At 43.7% G+C, this 19042-nt stretch overlaps 1 protein-coding gene across 3 annotated transcripts in view; it reads right to left on the reverse strand.

Moving 5' to 3' along the window:
* trpm5 (transient receptor potential cation channel, subfamily M, member 5) overlaps positions 1 to 19042 on the reverse strand; it is a 35433-nt gene that overhangs the window by 8110 nt on the left and 8281 nt on the right. The window contains exons 2-18 of one of the 3 annotated variants that reach the window (XM_088611096.1): positions 15077 to 15144; positions 13604 to 13784; positions 12565 to 12745; positions 11176 to 11342; positions 10279 to 10456; positions 9035 to 9099; positions 8549 to 8731; positions 8257 to 8359; positions 7470 to 7588; positions 5888 to 6232; positions 5290 to 5433; positions 4602 to 4725; positions 3897 to 4042; positions 2588 to 2700; positions 2201 to 2302; positions 1179 to 1437; positions 638 to 756 (exon numbers count right to left, since the gene is read on the reverse strand). In XM_088611096.1, coding sequence (XP_088467222.1) covers positions 638 to 756; positions 1179 to 1437; positions 2201 to 2302; positions 2588 to 2700; positions 3897 to 4042; positions 4602 to 4725; positions 5290 to 5433; positions 5888 to 6232; positions 7470 to 7588; positions 8257 to 8359; positions 8549 to 8731; positions 9035 to 9099; positions 10279 to 10456; positions 11176 to 11342; positions 12565 to 12745; positions 13604 to 13784; positions 15077 to 15144 — 2597 coding nt within the window. Of the gene's footprint in view, positions 1 to 637; positions 757 to 1178; positions 1438 to 2200; positions 2303 to 2587; positions 2701 to 3896; positions 4043 to 4601; positions 4726 to 5289; positions 5434 to 5887; positions 6233 to 7469; positions 7589 to 8256; positions 8360 to 8548; positions 8732 to 9034; positions 9100 to 10278; positions 10457 to 11175; positions 11343 to 12564; positions 12746 to 13603; positions 13785 to 15076; positions 16136 to 19042 lie in introns of those variants that run through there. The other 2 variants (XM_088611095.1, XM_088611094.1) reach the window with 2 other exon arrangements.

Here is a 19042-nt window from a genome sequence, read left to right on the forward strand (position 1 = left end):
GGAGATGCAAAACTACACAAGTCTGTGTTTTGAGATTATAGTTTGATGGTATTTATGTGGAAAAATAAACACCTTCCAGTCAGTCAGCACAGCTCTGAGCTGGTAGAGAGACACCTCCCAGTCAGTCAGCATAGCTCTGAGCTGGAGAAGAGACACCTCCCAGTCAGTCAGCACAGCACTGAGCTGGAAAAGAGACACCTCCCAGTCAGTCAGCACAGCACTGAGCTGGAAAAGAGACACCTCCCAGTCAGTCAGCACAGCACTGAGCTGGCGAAGAGACACCTCCCAGTCAGTCAGCACAGCACTGAGCTGGAGAAGAGACACCTCCCAGTCAGTCAGCACAGCACTGAGCTGGAGAAGAGACACCTCCCAGTCAGTCAGCACAGCACTGAGCTGGAGAAGAGACACCTCCCAGTCAGTCAGCACAGCACTGAGCTGGTAGAGAGACACCTCCCATTCAGTCAGCACAGCTCTGAGCAGCTATAGGGACATCTCTCTGTCAGTCAGCTCAGCTCTGAGCTGGTGTAGGTTCTGTTGGAATATAACCAACCGTGGGTCTATGGAAAGACACAGAAGATTACAACTGTTACACAGTAATTCGCTGTAACAAGAAATAAAGCTGTTTTAATGAGCTGACCTGCAGGACACCCCAAACACAAAGAGAAGAATAGCCACCATGTCACACTTGTTCCAGTTGTCCTCCACATACAGCTTGAACTTCTTCACGATGCTGGTGTCTTCATCAGTGAAGAAGCTCTGAGGGCAAAGTTCAACACATGTTCATTTCTTTCTTGGCAAACGAGTGAGTGCTATTTGTTTAATACATTAGCTGTTTCCTGGTCGGTTTCTTACTGTTATTGTGCTGTTGTAATTCTAAAAAAAGACTTGCATTATTTATTTTGGATCTCACTGCAATATCCCTTTCTCTTGTTCTCTTGGCCTTTATTACCTTTTTATATATAAGCCTTTTGACTTCTGCTTTCAATTTATTGTACATTTTCTTTACCTGGAAGCTGTTCTTTATTAATCACTTTAACGTTCTTTATTTCTCATATTTTCTTTTTGAAGGCTCCTGCAAAAACATCTTACAGTGTATCGCTAGCAGTCAGGTGGTTTATTATTTCTAGACGGACAGGACTGGCTTGAGGGCACGCTGCCCAGCCCCTGGGGGTGCTGACCTGCCGCAGCTCCTCCAGCACCAGGGTGAAGACCCAGAAGTAGAGGGTGATCTCGGCCATGGAGGGGCCATCGGGAGGAGGGGGTCTGAAGTCCACCAAGAGCACGTAGGTGAAGAGGAAGAGGAAGGCGAAGTACATGATGACGTTGCCCAGGAACACGGTCACGGGAGCGCTCCAGAACCGCTGCCACCTCCTGAACAGGAACGTGCTCCAGACATTGTGGTTCTGTGGGCTCTGGCTTTCGACCTTCCTGCTCTCTCTGGGAAATGTGTATAAACACACAGATCTCAGCACAGGCAGAGGCAGAGGAGGACGTCTCCCGAGACTGCTGCACATGCATTAGCAATCAGCACTTAGCAGCGAGCAACATGGTTTCCTCCTGTTTGCAGCTACACTGATGTGGCCCTTCAAGAACCGGAAGCTATCTCTTACAGTACACCACAGCATCAGGTCTAGCTCCAGGATACACACATTTACACAAAACTGTACACTGCATTCATACCACAAATACACAGCTAATGGAGACAGAATACCATATTCCTCAGTTCCTCCAGACAGTCACCAGCTCAGTGTGCTCTTATCACCACACTCAAGCCAATCAAAACTTGCTCCTCAGTTTCAGCATTTGAAATTCAATTCCTTTTCGTGAACATCGAGTTAAATTTCCTAAATGTTACAAAAATACAAATCTGTGTTATTTGAAGAATTATGAGACATTTGAGATGGGATTTTTCAAAGAAAACTTCATGCTGGATGGAAATGCTACTTTTGCTCTGGTTTGTGTTTTCCTTTTACGAATGTCAACAGACTTGGAAAAATGGGACCTGGAGGTGTTTGAATCTGGTTGGCGGGAATCTAGGTTTGTGTGGAGGAAGCAATTTGAACCTCATGAGCCCAGTGAGTCCAACTGCCCCTCATGATTTAGAAGTACAGATTTCTCAAAGTCGTGTCTTCTATCCTGCTGGAACAGCTGCTCCCTGACACACACACACACCCTGTAAAACCCCCAGCTCATCACATACATGTTCTCCTCCTCCGTGAGCAACAGGGCCTTTTCTGTGTCCAGGCTGTCCAGCTCCGCAAACTCTTCTCCTCCTCGGCTGCCATGCTGCTCGTCCTCACTGCTGGACACAGGGACAGCAGACCCCGTCAGGCCTCCTGCAGGGCCATGCTGAGGCACAGACTAGACCTTCAGAGTTCATTCTGCAACTTCTGACAGATAGCTAATGCTTATTGACAGTACTTCTATATATATAGGTCTCACAAGAAATCTTTCGGGGGGATGATGTGTCTTACGAGCAAGCATTCACTATGAATTATGTAAACTGTAAAGTATTGCACACATGTAAAGTCAAAGTTGTGCTGCCTAATGCTGAGTAAAATATAGTGTGTGGATTTATTATTTCTACCTGAATTTTATAAAGTTTGTCCATATTAGTGGAGGGAAAAAGAAAGACACCACTAGTTTTGAGATCGCTGTGTCTGCTGTCATGGATCCCCACCAGATTTTTGTCAGCAGTGCCTGGAAGAAAAATGAAATAGACTTCAAAACCCACATGCTGACTCTGTACTGCTAACAGAAAGGTCAGATGGAGGATGCAGTACAATTATTGTCCTGCAGAGGTCACTGTCACCACCGTCACCACACTTTCCTCCCTTTGCATTGAACATGTATTGGCTCTACAGGTGTCATTATATTAGAAATACAAGATCTAAGAAATAAAAACTGAGATGCAGATTCTTCAACATTCATTCAATGAACGTTCTGCAAAACTGAAAGAAACACTAACTTTGCTGTGGAATTTTCAAGTTTTCCTTCCCCTCTGTCAGGTCCTGAGGTGTAAACAGCCACTTTCCCGCCCAGGCCTGTTACACCTGCATTATCTCTGTTACGTTATGATCTAGACAGCCTTAGTCTAGACGTACATTAGTATTGAGCAAACACCTTATCCCAAGGCACCTTACATTCAGAACAAGCACAAGCTGCCGCACTAAGCACAGGGATATCTAAATCCAGGGAATGTGCACTTGGGTCCGGAGGAGGCGTTGGCAGGTGACTGGAGATGATGTAGACCTGTGGAGGCACCACAGGAGGCGCGAGAGACGGGAACGAGCAGCAGAGGAGGGAGAAGGGTTAGAAGAAGTGTAAGGAGAGAGGAGGGAATGGAGATGATGGGGAGAGTACACTCATGAAGAGAGCAGTAGGTACGTTCAGTATTACTATTCTTATTAATTCTTGTTTAGCTGATGCTTTTATCCAAAGCGACTTACATTTGCACCTGTACATCTGGGGATTTTACTGGAGCAATTCATATGAAGTACTGCATCAGCAACAGCAGTTTCTCAGCTGGGATTCGAACCCTCAGCCTTCCTGTTACCTTATCCACAGCTCTAATTCTAATATCCTCATCACTTTCATTATTGCAGAGTTCGGTATGTCTGACATCAGGTCTGACCTGTTTCTGATTATGATGCTTTTATTAATGTCAGAGGCAGTACAAACGATAAACTGTCTAGCGCACACTGCCAGCGTCACCCAGATGGGGGCAGCACTGCGCTGGGGGATGGTGAAGTGGGTCCCCTCCAGTGTGTTACTATCTTTGGGATTCTTTTGGTTGAAAAGCACTACAGAAATACAGAAATACAAGGAAATCTGATGGGAATTATTATTGCTGTGTCTGGTATCTTAGCAGCTCGGTTGTGCCAGACTCTTCCTACCTGAACTCCATCGTGGGCAAAGAAGCTCTTGGCATCGGCCTCTGTGGCCAGGTTGAGGCAGGTGGCTTTGCTCCAGTACTTGGTCTTCCTCACCAGAAGAGCGTAGGCCCTGTCCTCGCTGTTCGAGTAGCACTCGCTGAACAGGTCTGCAAGCACAGTGCAGTGCAGAAGGCCGCTTAGGATGTTTTAACTGCAGCAGCAGCGGAACACGTGCAGAATTTCTGAACCACTGTTTCGGTCTACTTCCAGTCCCAAACAGTTTAAGAAAATCTCCAGCACAGGCTCTTTGCAAACTGTTTGTCTTCATTGATTAGTATGTGCTTCATTGATTAGCACATACTTATTACTATGTCAGTGCCCTTTAAGCATTATGTATGTCTTTATATGTCTTTCGATAGACTTAAAGCTTAGGTTCAAGCTTTTTACAGGTTTTTTATTATTTATGTGCAAAAAGTATTACTGTTGTCGTCTTTATTGGTAGACTGCTAATTTCCCAGTTATCTCGACAGGTTTAGTTGTTTAAAACAAAGGCACTGCTGGTATTAAAACCAATGATTAAGTGCTGCTGAGCGAGTGATTTGCAGGTGTTAAACAATTGCTAGTAATTACCAAAATCAGAACTATGAAGAAAGTGGGCTTGCACCAGGGCTAAATGGCAGTGTCCTGTGACTAAGAGAGAGCAGCACTGACGTTGAATGTACTCACCCAGGGCGAACTGCTCATATTTTGCCTCTTTCATGCTCCGCGCAGACTCGGCCTCAGACTCCAGGTGAGCCATTTCCTTCAGGATTTTACAGCCGGCCAGCGCGGCAGCCACTGCCTCTGGCCCCTGTGCACCGGGAACACGGACAGCAGGTTAAGGGAAAGGGCCCAGCCAGCTCAAAGACATAAGCAAGTGGCTCAGCTGGGCTCAGTTCAGGGTCACATGAAAAAGACGCGACATCCTTTCGAGCATAGGAATTAACAGCTAGGAGAAACTTAATATTTTAAAAACAATAACAACATTTTACAGCTTTTAATGGATTACTTCAAATTTACATGCTCAAAGGAAGGCTCTAAATTCCTTATTGAAGCTTGAATCTCCCTGCACTGGCATGCAGAAAAACACTATACAGTTATGTTAGCTAATTGGAGTGCTTTCTGTGATAGAGCTTGATCTCATCCTTTATCTCATGTTTCTAAACATCTTTAGCTTTCTGCACAGAGTGCAGGCTGAGTACTGAGTGTTTTGACTAGTGTTTAATATACACAGTCTAATATTGCTGCTTTCTGTAGTGTAATTTCCTTGTTGTCGCCCATTGCTGTGAAACAAAAAAGAAATCTAGGAAGCTGCTACAGTGCATCAAACGCCTCACACATTAGAAGATTGTTATGCCTTGTTCGAGTGACTTACCATGGCCCAGAAGAAGTTTGCCATCTCCTGCCTGTTCTGAAGTACAGCCCACAGAAACAGATCTCTCCAGGGGTTCTCACATTTTTGGCTCATATCCGGTAAGCACTTGTTTCCATGAGATGTCCGCGTCTTTCCAGACTTTTCCTAAAAAAAAACACAACACATCCATTAAGTCCCATATGTACCACCTTCATCAAGACTAACACTTGGCATCAATGTATCAATCTTGCTCTTGAAACATGGTGTAGCTATGGTTTTACCATAGTTGTGCTGTAATTTCCTATGGTTTCAGAATGCCTTTACTGTGCTTTACTACACTAGACCTTAAGAAAGCACCATGAGATACTTTAATAAATGTTTACCACAGTGCACAATGGTACCTCCATACTCAAGTGCAGCAGCAGCAGCATGGTAAAGACACTGTCGTCTATGTGTGATGACAATGCATTATCCATCCATCCATTCAGTTTCTATTTCTTTATTCAACATAGGGGGGGCAGAGCCTATCCCAGCAAGCAATGGGCACAAGGCAGGATACACCCTGGATGGGACACAAGTAAACACACATGCACACCAGGGCAGCAGAAGAGATACCTACTGTCGGAGTTCTCTTCGTGCTGTCCTGGTAGAAGCCTTTGCAGGAGTCGTGCAGGAAGTCCTTGAGGACTTTGGAGACCTCGTGGAGCGTGAAGCGTGTCTTCTTCGGGACAGACTCATGGTGGCCGCCGGGGTTGCGGGCTGCCAGGATGAGCTGCTTCTCCTCGTGCTTCTTCAGGAGCAGCTCGTGCAGGAGGCTCTTCTCCGAAACGGAGCAGTACAGGTCCTGGAGCTTCCCGTAGGTCATGAACTCGTTCATGTTTATCCCATTGTCAACGAAGAGCTTCACAAAGTCTGGCTTGTTGTTGACCAGAGAGTCCATCATTACCTCTTCAAGGTCACATGCCTGGCAAGAGTGTAACAAATCTTGTCCAAGTGTCTTAGCTCGTTAACCAAATGATCCCGCTCAAGTAGCCCGGATCTGAGGAGGGGATCCGTGCTCAAGACGGATCAGACACACACTTTTAAAGATTTTAATCGTTTTTTTGAAGGCTCATAAGTCCTTCTGGAATTCTAATCTCTCCGAGACCGCGGCTATGCCACACTGATGGAAAAATTAATTATTAATTTATTTGTCTGATGTTTTTTCAAAAGCAACTTCCTTTTGTACCCATTTATACAGCTGGGTTTACTTTGGTAATTCAGGTGAAGAAACATGCTCAAAGCTACGACAGCAGTATCTCAACTGAGATTTGAGCCCACAACCTTCCAGTTACAAGTCCAGAACTCTCACTTCTCTCCCAACATCTTCACTTCATAGGAGAAATGACACCATAATATCTAAGGTGGTGGTTCTGATTTCTGCAAGGTCAACACCTGCCATGCTTGTTAGGAAGTAACTGATCCAAAATCTCTAAACTTAACACCATATACAAATTGTTAGTGTTTCTAGCTCCAGCTGTAGCTCAGGCTGAAATCTTAAACTCCAATGGCTTCTGTTCAAAATGCCTAAGTGTGTACTCATGAGTGAAGCTGTGTGCTCTTCCAGTTGTGGCTGACACTGTCTTTATGTTTTAATTCAAGTACAAACACTCCTTTGAGCAAATTTTGCATCTAAAAAAAGATACCTTTGAAATTTGTTCTGATAATTTCAATATAAAGCTATCAATCAAAATGTCCCAAAGAACATTTTCAACGTTTTCTTTATTTGGATGAAATGGGATCTGAAAATTGCTATAGAAACATATTGCAGTTCTTCCAATGAGGGACAAAGACCCCTGGGAGAGCTGTAATAACCTGGAGCTATCCCACATGCACACACAGACACAGGATCCGTTTTCTGAAACTAATTAACCACCATGTCTCTGGGTGGTGGGAGAAAACTACAGTGGACACAGACAGTACAAGGAAACTGCACACAGAGGGCCATCCTGCTGGGAATCAAAACCCAAGAGGCAGAAGGACTAACAACGTTGACCTTGCCTCTGTTTCAGCAAATACACTACAATTAAAAAGTGAAATTAATTTCCAAATGTCTGATGAACTTGATGCCTGTTAATTTTGCGTAAACTTTCAGTGTACAATCACAAGACCACCATGAAAACCCACTGTGTCAGCAGTGCCAACACCTGCACAGTCCTCACCCTCCACTCCACATCTCCGTTGAAGATCTCGCTCTTGGCTATGTCCACTTTGTTCCAGGCTACGGCCAATTTCAGCTCGTCGAGATAATCCTGAGCTTCCTGGCTTTGGCTCTTGCAAGCTGAAGGAATAAGATCCTATTCTCAGCATTTCACATTACAGAAGTAAAATACAGCGGCACCGAAATATTAATGAATATCAGCAACAATGGTTGGTAAAGCTGCAACACTTTGACACTGATTCCATTAGATGGACTCAAAATTGTCTTCTGTCCTTTTCGTTCTGTAGATTCTTGTCTCCTGAATTGTGCCTCCTGTTGTGTTTTTCTTATCCACCAGTCCCTGCTCGCCTGTAAAACCTCGAGGCTGTCTGAATGAGACATTAGCCAGGTCTGCTGTTCCTTTCACAGTGTTTTACAGTCTAGAAATGCAACATTTTATAAACATGCCTTATTTATTCACTATGAATAAAATAGTTTGAAAAAAAGCCATTAAACATCAGTGATACTGAAACAATTCAAATTGTTCAGAGCTGTCTTGTATGATCATTTCCAATAGGAATTAAAGTGTTCGTTGCACATTTGTACAAACATAACTTAGGTTTCAGGGATTTAAATCATTTTCCTTGTCTACACAGCTCTCTGTAGTTTTGTCTTTACAGTGAAAAATACTCCAGATAAACAAAGTAAAGCAATGCATCAATAAATGGCACATACTGTAGATTTTTAACACTGAGATTTCTTCTGTGAGTCATTGCTATTGTGCAGAAAGAAATGGCAGCAGATCTTACCCTTGACCAGGGCTCGGAGAATGACAGTGTCCAGCTCTTCAGATCCTTCCTGCTCTGGGTCATGAACTGTCAAAAGGTGTCTGTGCTCTAAGATTTTTTGAATCTGTTAAAATGGAAGAGAAGCTCAGTTTTCTCACTGTGCTTTAAAACACACTTGTGAACAGTATTGATCTCTTTCACAAATCTCCAGGCGTGAAATAACATCTATCTTTCCAACCACTTAAACAGCTGCAGGTTAGCCAGTGAGATGTGTGAAATTCTTATCGACACACAGGGAGCTTGCGATACTTACAAGTTTGGTCCATTTTGAAATGTTTGCCCACTCAAACTCTGTGTGAAAAGTCTCCACCAGCTGCTCCTGTACAGAGTCGGGGTCACAGGGGCCATTCATGAGGGTAACCAGGATATCAGCGATCCCCCCTGATCCAGCCAAGATCAACCATGGTGTGGAGTTAATCATCCCTCTGTACATCCTCTAGGGTGAAGAAAAGGTACCAACAGCACAGCAGGTGAACAGGACACTAGGGGCCACCCAAGTAAGATACACAGGAGAACTGTTATAAAGCAGGCATAGCAATACCACAGTGTTCTGCTGCAGCTTACATCACTAACTCTAGAGTAACATCACTAACAACACTCTCTTGGGCAGCTTATGTTTTTCAGGGGAAAAAAAATTAAACACAACAAAAATAAAAAGAAGTAGATAGAAAAAATGATTTTCTATTACAAAACACCTAGCAATCTGGAAAGGAAAGGCACTGTTTAAAGGAGTTCTCACCTTCAGTATCTTGGGTTCTCCATGAACCAATAAGCAGAGAACAGGGATCTCAATGCTGCCGGTTCCTGGAAGAAGGTCAAGGAGAGGGGCTGTAATTCTCATCTCAGCCACCAGCAGAGCCACACCAGGTCCCGAGAGAAGTGGAGAAAAACACAAGCACTGCTGGGCGTAACAGACCCAGTCTGTATTACACCTTCACTGGCATGACTCTGCCAGTTCTCCAGAATGGCTCACATGGTGGGCTAGAGCAGCTGTCATGTCAAATCAGAAGGTGCTTTAAGATGGTTCCTTTTAAAGGTGCTGTATAAAATAAAGTTCATTATTACAAGTTTTTGCAGCAGTATGAAGGGTGTTGTAGAATCTGACCAGACTTGGGTTCAGTCCTGACCCTGGACTGAGTGTGCTGTAAATAACAAACACCTGTGACATTGTGTGCCATGTGTGGAAGTACAATATCATATAAATTATAGTTCTAATGCATATGCAATGGCCACTTCCAAACAGCCATTCATGGCAATAACAGAGTGTGACTGGACTGTTACTCAGACTCTAAAACTTACTGCAAAATTTGTATTCATTCAGAGCACCATAGGAGATACATCTTGTGCATGTCTTCTTTGATGTTCTCCGAAAACGGCACCAAATAAATCTAATTTCAAACCTTCACTGTGATGTCTTGTATCTGTACAGTGTTCAGCTGGTGAGTGGGGATTGGTATCAAAGCAATGGTGGTGGTTTTGCCTCTGTTACACAGCACATATACATGTGCAGCTAATACAACTGACCACTGAATAAAACAAGACTTAGCTGAACAGTTGAATTACACACTAACGTGTCCTGAAAGGCTTTTAGAATTTCATTTTTATATCAAGTCAAAATGTGACGATGTTAATGAGAATCAAGCACCCTCCTGTCATCACGGTTTGTGGTGGAAATGAACAGTGAACCAAATAAGATTTCTGAATGCCTGTTGAAAGTGTTCTCCAGAATCAAAACTGTCATGGCAAAAACAAGGCTCTTTTTAGTTTCAGCATCAGTGTTAGCCTATCTACTGTATAAAGGACACATTTCAATTAATAATCTGTGATGTAGTGTTTGGGTGTATTCGACATGGATTTAGAGTTACTGTAATGTTTTCTGGCATTCCCATCTGAATTAGGTTCAAAACCTATTGAACCACCCTTGCGCATGATGTTGTGACGAGAAATGTGCACTGTGAAACTAAAAGTGAGCTGTATACCTACCCCCATACCCAGTGTGCTGCTCAGATATGTGTTTCAGTAGCTTGATCCTCATCTCTGTGGTTCCTCCTGGGTGCTCTTCATCCTCATCCACCAGTACGAAATGGGAGTGGTTGCAGTCCAGAGAGTAGACTGAGCCATGTGGAAGGTCTTCTGACTGATACAAGGCAGGCTTGTCTGGCTGTGAAGAGCAGAAAACATGAAATGAGGACACAAGGATAGAGCATTTACCTCTCCTGTGTTAGCATTCTTATGTTCTTACCAAAGACAAAGAGGTGTTCAGGTAATAATGCTATAAATGGGGTAAAATGTTTGTCTTAAAACCCAAATTAATGTATATATATTACTAATATCTTAGTTTCCTTGTCTATGTTCCCATTTTGTTTGAGAACTGTATCTATTTTCATTGGCATGCATCTTAGCATGTTGGTTACTACAATTCCATCTTTGAGAAAGTGTCTTGTGAAGTCCAGACACTTGGGATTAATACACCACTTCCTCAGTGTGCATCTGCACAAAGTGCTGTCAGAGGAGAGCAGGACGTCTGCACTAATCCAGGCTCTATGAACAGTGCACGACATCTCCCAAGACATACTCAAAGACAGACTCATTTTCATCCCTGCAAACAATTTCATTCTTGAGCTTCCAAAAGTGGAAATAGGACACAACAAAAATGGAAAGTATCATAAATGAGGAAGCTGAGTAATAATGACATTTGATTTTTAAATGACAACCAACCAAATTGGTCAAAGTACAATTCGTTTTTAGCTTTCGCACAGAATGCAACTGTCTCTTTGTTTATGTGTGCATTATGTCAGGTCGTAAGAGTCCCAGGACCTCTGCGCGGACAGTCTGCTTTCTCTCCTAACGCTTACTGCAAACACACAGAAGGAAGCTGACCTTGGCAGTGAGCAGAACTTCCTTATTGTGGATCATCTTCCAAGGAGCTATTCCGATGGCCACCACCTTCACCTTGGAGGACGTGCTGGCCAAGGAGTGGTCTCTCACGGCCTTCCCCAGGTGCTTCGTGATGCCAAACCTCAGCCCACTGGTGAGGATCCAGGCACCTGCGCAGTCGGAAGGGTCGAGGTGTTACTGCTGACTAACAGCCGGCGGCGTGGTGAGGAATTAAGGGCCCATGTGCCTTACAGGCTGGTTTACTGTAATGGTGGAATACAAGGCAGAAGCAAGTGCGGAGAGGAGAACTGACGGAAACACCGAGGCCTCCCAGGTGGGGCCCGGAGGAAGACTCGGCAGCAGCGGAGAGCAGCAGACGGCGCAGCCGGAGCCGTGCTGGTGAGGGACTGGAGATTGACAAGGAGCTGAACCCGACTGCCAGCAGCAGGACAGAGCAGCTCAATAACTGAGTCCCGGGCGGTGCAGTGCTAATCAGGGCTGACGAGCGGCAGGTGGCTGGGACAGCCTGCCCAGTCTGGGGGCTGAGCTCCTCCTGCGAATCCGAGGAGGTCTCTGAGGAGACTGAGGCTGAGGACTCGGCCCCATACTAGGTCCCCTGACTTACTGTCCTTTAGACTTTAAACTTACTGTAGAACGTAATGAGGTTTGCAAACAAGAGGAGGCCATTCAGCGCTTCTAACTTGCTTGGATTTTATTAGCTAATTGATCCCAGGATCTCATCCCGTTGTTACTTGAAGAAGCTGGGGTGTTGGCTTCAACAACATGCCTGGCTTGTTCCAGTCTCCCACAACCCTGGGAGTAAAGAAGGGATTTCAGTTCCTAACCCATACCCCCCTCTCGTTTCCACCTGTGTGCACTGGTTTCTGTTTCACTGTTGACTTGTCAGTGCCTGAATATTTGAATCAGAGCCCCTTCAAATCTTTCCAGTTTAAGACTAAACCAAAGTGGCTTCAATCGCAGGGGTTAGGATTCTGTGGAAGTAACTGAAAGGCTGTGGGTTCAAATCCCAGGAGAGGCACTGCTGCTGTTCTCCTGAGCGAGCTACTTCACCTGAACTGCTCCAGTAAATGTTTGTACTGAGACTGCAGCCTCTCAGGGCGGCTCTGCACACGTCAGCTCCTCGAGAAGGTGCTTCCAGAAATCTGGAGCATCTTCAGTTCCTGTCGCTGTGACATTACTTGGACACCCTCTTGGCACATAACTACTTACTGAAGTTAATAGCTCATCCAGTGCAGCCAGGATGCGAAACCATCATGAGACGGCTGGTTGGAGTCAGGGTGTAAACAGTATAGGCAGGGGAAATCTACGCTGTTCAGGGTAAAAGCGTCAGCCACACATGTAGATGCAGCAGTAATCGCAACCTCTGCTGACCTGTGCTCTGGGCGGCCTTCACCAGCCCTTTCCTCACTGTGTCCCTCAGCCACGGCCTCATCTGGAAGAGCTCGTCTCCCCCCACCAGGGACACCACCAGGTGGGGGGCCATCAGGCACCACTCCTCCGTCAGCAGCTCGTAGATGGCGGCCGGGTCGGTGGTGCAGTGCACCCTGATGAACTGCAGCAGCGAGACAGCACAGGCAAAGCATGGCATTAACCCCCAAAATCGCACCATCTCCTGGGGACACTCAGAGACTCACCTCTCTGGGGAGAGAGGGTCGAAACACAATCAGGTGCTGAAAGGGGGCAAAAAGATTTGAAAAGAGCCGAAACAAACAAAAGAGGATCTTCAAGGCAAGGACAACAATGGAATGTAAGAAGGTTATTTCATGTACATGGTCTTACGAGGGAATGTTCAGGACTCCCATGCACTGATTGGACTCTGCCAGCTGTAATAACAGGGATCCCTGGCGCCCAGATGATACACAGTTTAGAAACCTCTCTGCATGGGAAGACCTCAGGCTCTCAGTGTGGCTCCTCATGAAGGAGCATTTTCAGTTCCTGCTGCACACTTTCTTAGGACAAAACTAAATAATGAAGTGAGGTGAATAGCTCATCCAGTGCAGTCAGGATGCTATACTGTCATGAGGAGACATCATCTATCTTATTAGATCTCCCCAGATCCGTGCACTGCACTAACACTGGAAATAGCTTAGAAAAATACTGATACTTCTTTCTTAACCTTGCATGTAGGAATGTGTAATAGACAGAACCCTATATATATGACGAATCAGAATTAATCTACCTGAAACGTTAGAAGCTGTACACAGATATGATATCACTCTGCTATAGTCAGCAGACTTGACAGACAGAACCACTTCCTTCAAAGCATCAACCACAAACCAGAGCAGATACAAACACTGAGTAACCAGCCACTGGGCCTAGGCTGCTTTTCAGGCGTATGCAATTTGAATAAAGCTGGAGTCAGGGTACAGGCACTCCTTTCAGGCTTTGATTATTCATGAGGTTGATTTACCTTGCCTCGTTTCTTACTCGTTCCGATGAACTCTATTTCTCCACCACAGCTGTCGATCTCACTGTCCCTGACTTGCTCTGCCTTAAAGTCATTGGATTGTGTTTCCCTGCTCGAAGTGTCCATCGCCAGACATCCTTTCTGTTCGTTAAGTACGCAGAAACAGCGACACGCCGTCTCAGGGCTGCAGGGATAAGAAAACACAGAAAAAGAAAGTCTAACTAGCCTGTTGCGATATTTAAGCATTACCCATTCATACATTTAGTGTTCCTTCACAGCAGAGACATGGTATTGTCTCAGCTAACAATCTCTGATACACGAGTTGTTGCTTTCAGCTGGTGTCTTGAAAGTCCATATGGAGTGAAGGGGTGCCTGTGCCCACGGCTCCTAACCCTTGTCCTGGAGGCCACAAACACCTGCAGCTTCCTGTGGCAGCTGAGCTCTCAGTTATACAAAGCAACAGAACCCAAAGACTTAATAATAGTTTTAAAGTGAGCTGTTCAGCTGTTTTCAGCTCTTAAACATGCTGAACTTTGCCTTAAACATAATATAAAATCCCACACTTCTGAGGAGAAATATGTTACATTGTTGCAACTTGTTAGTTCAGTTCAGGCTTCGATTAGGTAACTAAGCTCGGCTGAAATGAAATGAAAACCAGGAGCTGTGCTGTCCTCCAACACCTGGACTGGGATCCCCTCCGAATGTCATTCCTCTGGACTAAAACCACTATCAGTTCATTTCCTGACGACCCCAGCTGACAACTACAAAAAATGCCATGGCCATTTGAGAGATTGAAAACTGGCTTGTGTGACACATATAGTGTACTCTCATATATAGTCTGTTCATTTGACTGGGTGATTCCTAATAATTTGGCCGGTGAGTGTAGAAACTAATGTACATGGCCAACACAAAAATGTTAAACAATATAGTGAATCTTTGAATTTCTAAAAACAATACTATAATTTACAAGAAAAATGCATCTACTGTCACAGATTCTTACACAGGCTTCCACTAGCAACCATTTTACCTTCTGATCGTCTCATTTTTCTAGGTTTCCTGTAAATAGTTCAAATTGTTTTTTTTTCCCCCAAGCTAATACCTGCCACCATTTACAAGTTCTTCAAGTTTCTCCTCGCCAGTGTTTTACTGACCTCTTGTGGTCTTTTCTGGTATTGCGGAAATTCCAAAAATTACAGACTGTGCGGTTCAGACCCTCTTGTCTGTGGAAGGTTTGATTGACAGGAACAGAATAACCCGATGATTGAGTAACTCAGTGTGTGGTAAGCGCGTTAATTTGTTTCAATTTACAGACAGTGTGTCTCTAAGTGTCGCATTGATTTGGTTGAATTGGTCAACTTAGAGGCAGTAGGTGTGTGTTTTAATTTCTAATTGTTAACACTCAGTCCTCCTCCCTGATAGTGACCCCTTGAAATCTCAGCAGGTGAAACAGACACTGAGGAAAGACACTGTACTTACTTCAGTCCCTGCGGCACCTCAACGGTCTCACCACAGTTTCGGCATACATCCCTCTGCTGGTCGGTATTCTGGGGAAAATCACAGATGAAACCCAATAATATTTTGTAATTTATGCATTTGTGCATCTGACAGTCGCATCTGATAGTGCATCTGTTAGCACACAGGTAGCCACTGTACACCATTACAAAGTCTGAGCATCACGTCACTGATTTAGAAATCAGTGATTTTACAGTGTATAAAATGACCTTTTTACCATTTTCCAGTTTTGCCTTAAGATGCAATTTGAAGTATAAGAACACCAGCACATTAGACAGGCTTATAAAAGATGCAAGAGGAAGCTTGGGGCATCTTGACGTTCCAGGTGGGTGATTTATTCCTTAGTTCCTTGTGACTTCAATGACATTTGTGCTACTCCAGTACATAGAAATGCAAGGTTTTGGCACAAACAATTTAATTGCTTGTTTCACTGTTTGCTAGCTTAATGATATAATTAAGGGTCTTGCTGTATCGGAACTGTGCTAGAGTCCTGTATTGGGTTCAGAGGTCAGTGAACCTCTTTTAGATGAGGAGCAGCTCCTAATAGCATTTTGTGGCCTCAAATTTGTTCCTCCAAACCTCCTGTGTCTTCTGGGTTTTAATCTCATTTAAATAATTACAAAAATGTTTTTGGCCCTACCAGAAACTGACATTGCATATCAGAGGTAGATTGGCCACTTATTAGGAATGTTTGGAATGGCATCAGTCTGGAATGTGGATCTTATGCAGAACTAGCAGGTTAATTATGGGAAAAGTAGTGCTGTGCAATTTGTGGTCAATATAGCAACTGAGGCACTGACAGTAGCTCAGATGAGTAGCCCTTGTATTGACCAACTCTGCTGTGTGCTGTGTTGTGAGCTGAGCTCTCAGGTCATTCAGCGAATCCTTAATTGCACTAGTTATTTGATTTACATGAACCAGATGTTTTCAGCTATTTAAGCTTGAGGAGTTCCCTGACAAACAGTAAATACTGGAAGCAATTTGAAACCTGCATCCTAAACGAGAGAAACACAGGAACTGCGAATCATCTGAATATAATTGAGCCAAAGGTCTTAAAACCTTCAGTTAAGGGTTTAATTAAGTAACAAAGAATTCAACAGGAATGAAATGGGAAAACACTGGCTTACACGCACCAGAACTGGGAAGCTCTGCTGTGAAGGAAGACAGTGTGCAGCATAAACATTTTGCTGATCTCTACACAAATTGATCTCTAGACTGATCTCTAGACAAATTGATCTCTAGACTGATCTCTAGACAAACTGGATTTTTGGATATAAAACAGAGCTTGATTGGGATTAATAATTTGCCCGAAAAGAAACTGGGCAATGTATCGATTGACAGATGGCAAAAAAAACAGTTTTAACAAAATCAGTAGTGCAGACAAAAAAAGACATTGCCTCTCATTATTTTTTATTATGTCTTATGCTGTCTTATTTGATTGTTTCCTGGTGATTATGCAATTTCAAGAAAGAATTATTTTGCAAAGAATACACAAATCAAATAAATAAATTCTTGTTAGAGAAAAGGTAAAAAAACTGTCCTTTTTAGTTCAATTAGTAGGTAATGTAATTAGCTATCTATAGCATGGTTCAACCTGAATTAAGTCCCTCAGGCCTGTGTACAACAGCAGTATCCTAACATGGGTTTAAACTCACAGTCCAGAACACCACCCACTCCTCCACACTCCCGAATGTATTTCAGGTAAAACAGGACACACTAACACAAATACACATAAGGCAGGGTATGTCTATAGAAATAAATAGCCATTGTGCAGAATACACAATCTTCAGACAGAAAGGTCTAAAAATGAATCAGTTATGGGTTTAATAGAAAACAAAGGATCAGGGAAACCTTGATTTGCTCTGAGTCCTGGTATTTAACTTGGCACATCTCTGAGAATGAAGGCCCTACTCGGAAGTGTTCCAGCTGAGCTTTTCATGAGTTAATTGGATCAATTAGCTACTGAATTGGTCTAAATTGTCACAGCTTTCACGACTTCAGCCACTGAGGATTTTAAAACCTGCAAGGCAGAAGCTCACCAGAATGAGGAATTATTAAAGGAGGCAGGACTCATGATCCTGTATATTTTCCACCAAATATTTCTTTTTTAAAAAACTTAAATTAACAGTAGTGTTTTTACTACATACCCACCCAATCTGGAATCAACACATTTTAAAGACCCAGCCCTTGGGCACAAACTCCTCACACAAGAAGAACGGTGACCTGTGCACACCCTCCTGTCATAGTCATTCTACTTTACACGCACTATAAGCTTCACAGTGCCCGACAGGACAGTTTACATCCGCTGGAGGATTAATGCATTTCCTGCTGAGGTTCCTGCAAGCCTGCTGGCACCTGGTACTTCATCCTCCCCACTGAGAGCTGGTGTGTGAGGAGCGTACTGGAGCACTCTGGCTGCTGTCGCATCAGGTGGGGCTGCACACTGGTGGTCTATAACCATTATTGCCATTATTAAAGAGCTTTGAGTGGTGTGTCCAGAAAAGCACTATATAAGTGTAAGAATATTATTATTATGATGGTATAATGCACGAGTCACCATTTCTCCAAAATCAAAGTACGGCTTCTGGAGCATATTTGTGCCACCTGTGTGCTACAGTATGGGCAGTCTGTGTCAAAATGAATTAACCACACGCCAAGCTCGAACCCATGTTACCTGGAGCATAGAGTTCAGCTTGTGCTCTGAATCCCCACCCCGAAAAACAGTTTTAAGACTTGTCGGAACACCATAACCTCCGACATCTCCCTCAAGTCCTTCATTTCTAACTTCCACTTCCTGTGGCTCGGCATGCAAAGTTGATGCTGGCGAAATGCAGGTGAAACACTGTGCTCTGACTGAGTGCTAACTTGCCGAGCAGGCAGTAAAATCATGGGTCTTATTTGCACACATTTGCAACGGAAGCACAATGAGTGAAGGAGAGGAGTCTGAGTGAGTCAAAGAAACAAATGAAAATGTGGAAAGTATTATTATGACTATCCAAGTTATAATCAGCGTTACACCCCAGGCAAGAGCCCAGAAAGTGGAAAAGATAGTGTGGTCGCAGAGACTCTTCTGAGGTCAGTCATGGTTCCAGAGAGTCCAGCGGGTAGAACACACTACTGCTAAATCGGCACTTGGAACAGGTTTGTTCTAAGCACTGACGCAGGTTCAGCTGAAATTAAATAAACACCCTGCAGCTGTCAAGGGTAGGAGTTGGCTATTATTAATTTAACTGAATTATTATATTGATCAAAACTCACTGTTGTCCCAGATCTTCACAAACTGATGGTGCAGGGGGTGAACTGTAAGACCAATGTGCTGTGGCCACCCCTGTCCTAGCGTTCAGCTGAACAAAGTGAACAATGATGTGGTTTTGGACTCATTAAACACTTCCACGAATTTGTAAGGGATCGATTGTTCATAAAAACAGCAGAACAGCACTGCCTGATGCCTGAAACTCCTAACTCCGTTTCATCCACAATGTAGGTCTTTCAATTAAATATATATTCCATTTTATTAGGATGTGAATGTATTTTAGTAACTCCCAGTCAAATCTATATAAAAGTTTTTCTTCTTCACTAAAGCTTTAATACAACATTTAAGTGTGTGCAGACTGACAGAAACATCAGTGCTTTATCATGATTCAACACATTTCTCTTCTGGGGACCAAGAGATCTAGAGCAAACTTTAAATTGTTAATCATTGTGATACATCTAAATTTCATTAGTATTCTTTGTTGCAAACTCCTCCCAAACAAGAGCAATAAATATAGGGCTAATGGTTTTAATTCAACAATAAAGTTCTAGCAATTTAAATTTCCTGAGAAAATGAACTGGAGCAAAGTTTGCTGTGGGTATAAAATTAAGGCCATTGGTCTTCATGTGATGATGGAAAAAAACATTTTGCATACTGCCAATTCAAAACAGCTCCTT

Source organism: Lepisosteus platostomus, chromosome 18, assembly GCF_059453375.1.
Source record: "Lepisosteus platostomus isolate fLepPlt1 chromosome 18, fLepPlt1.hap1, whole genome shotgun sequence".
Taxonomy (NCBI): Eukaryota; Metazoa; Chordata; class Actinopteri; order Semionotiformes; family Lepisosteidae; genus Lepisosteus; species Lepisosteus platostomus.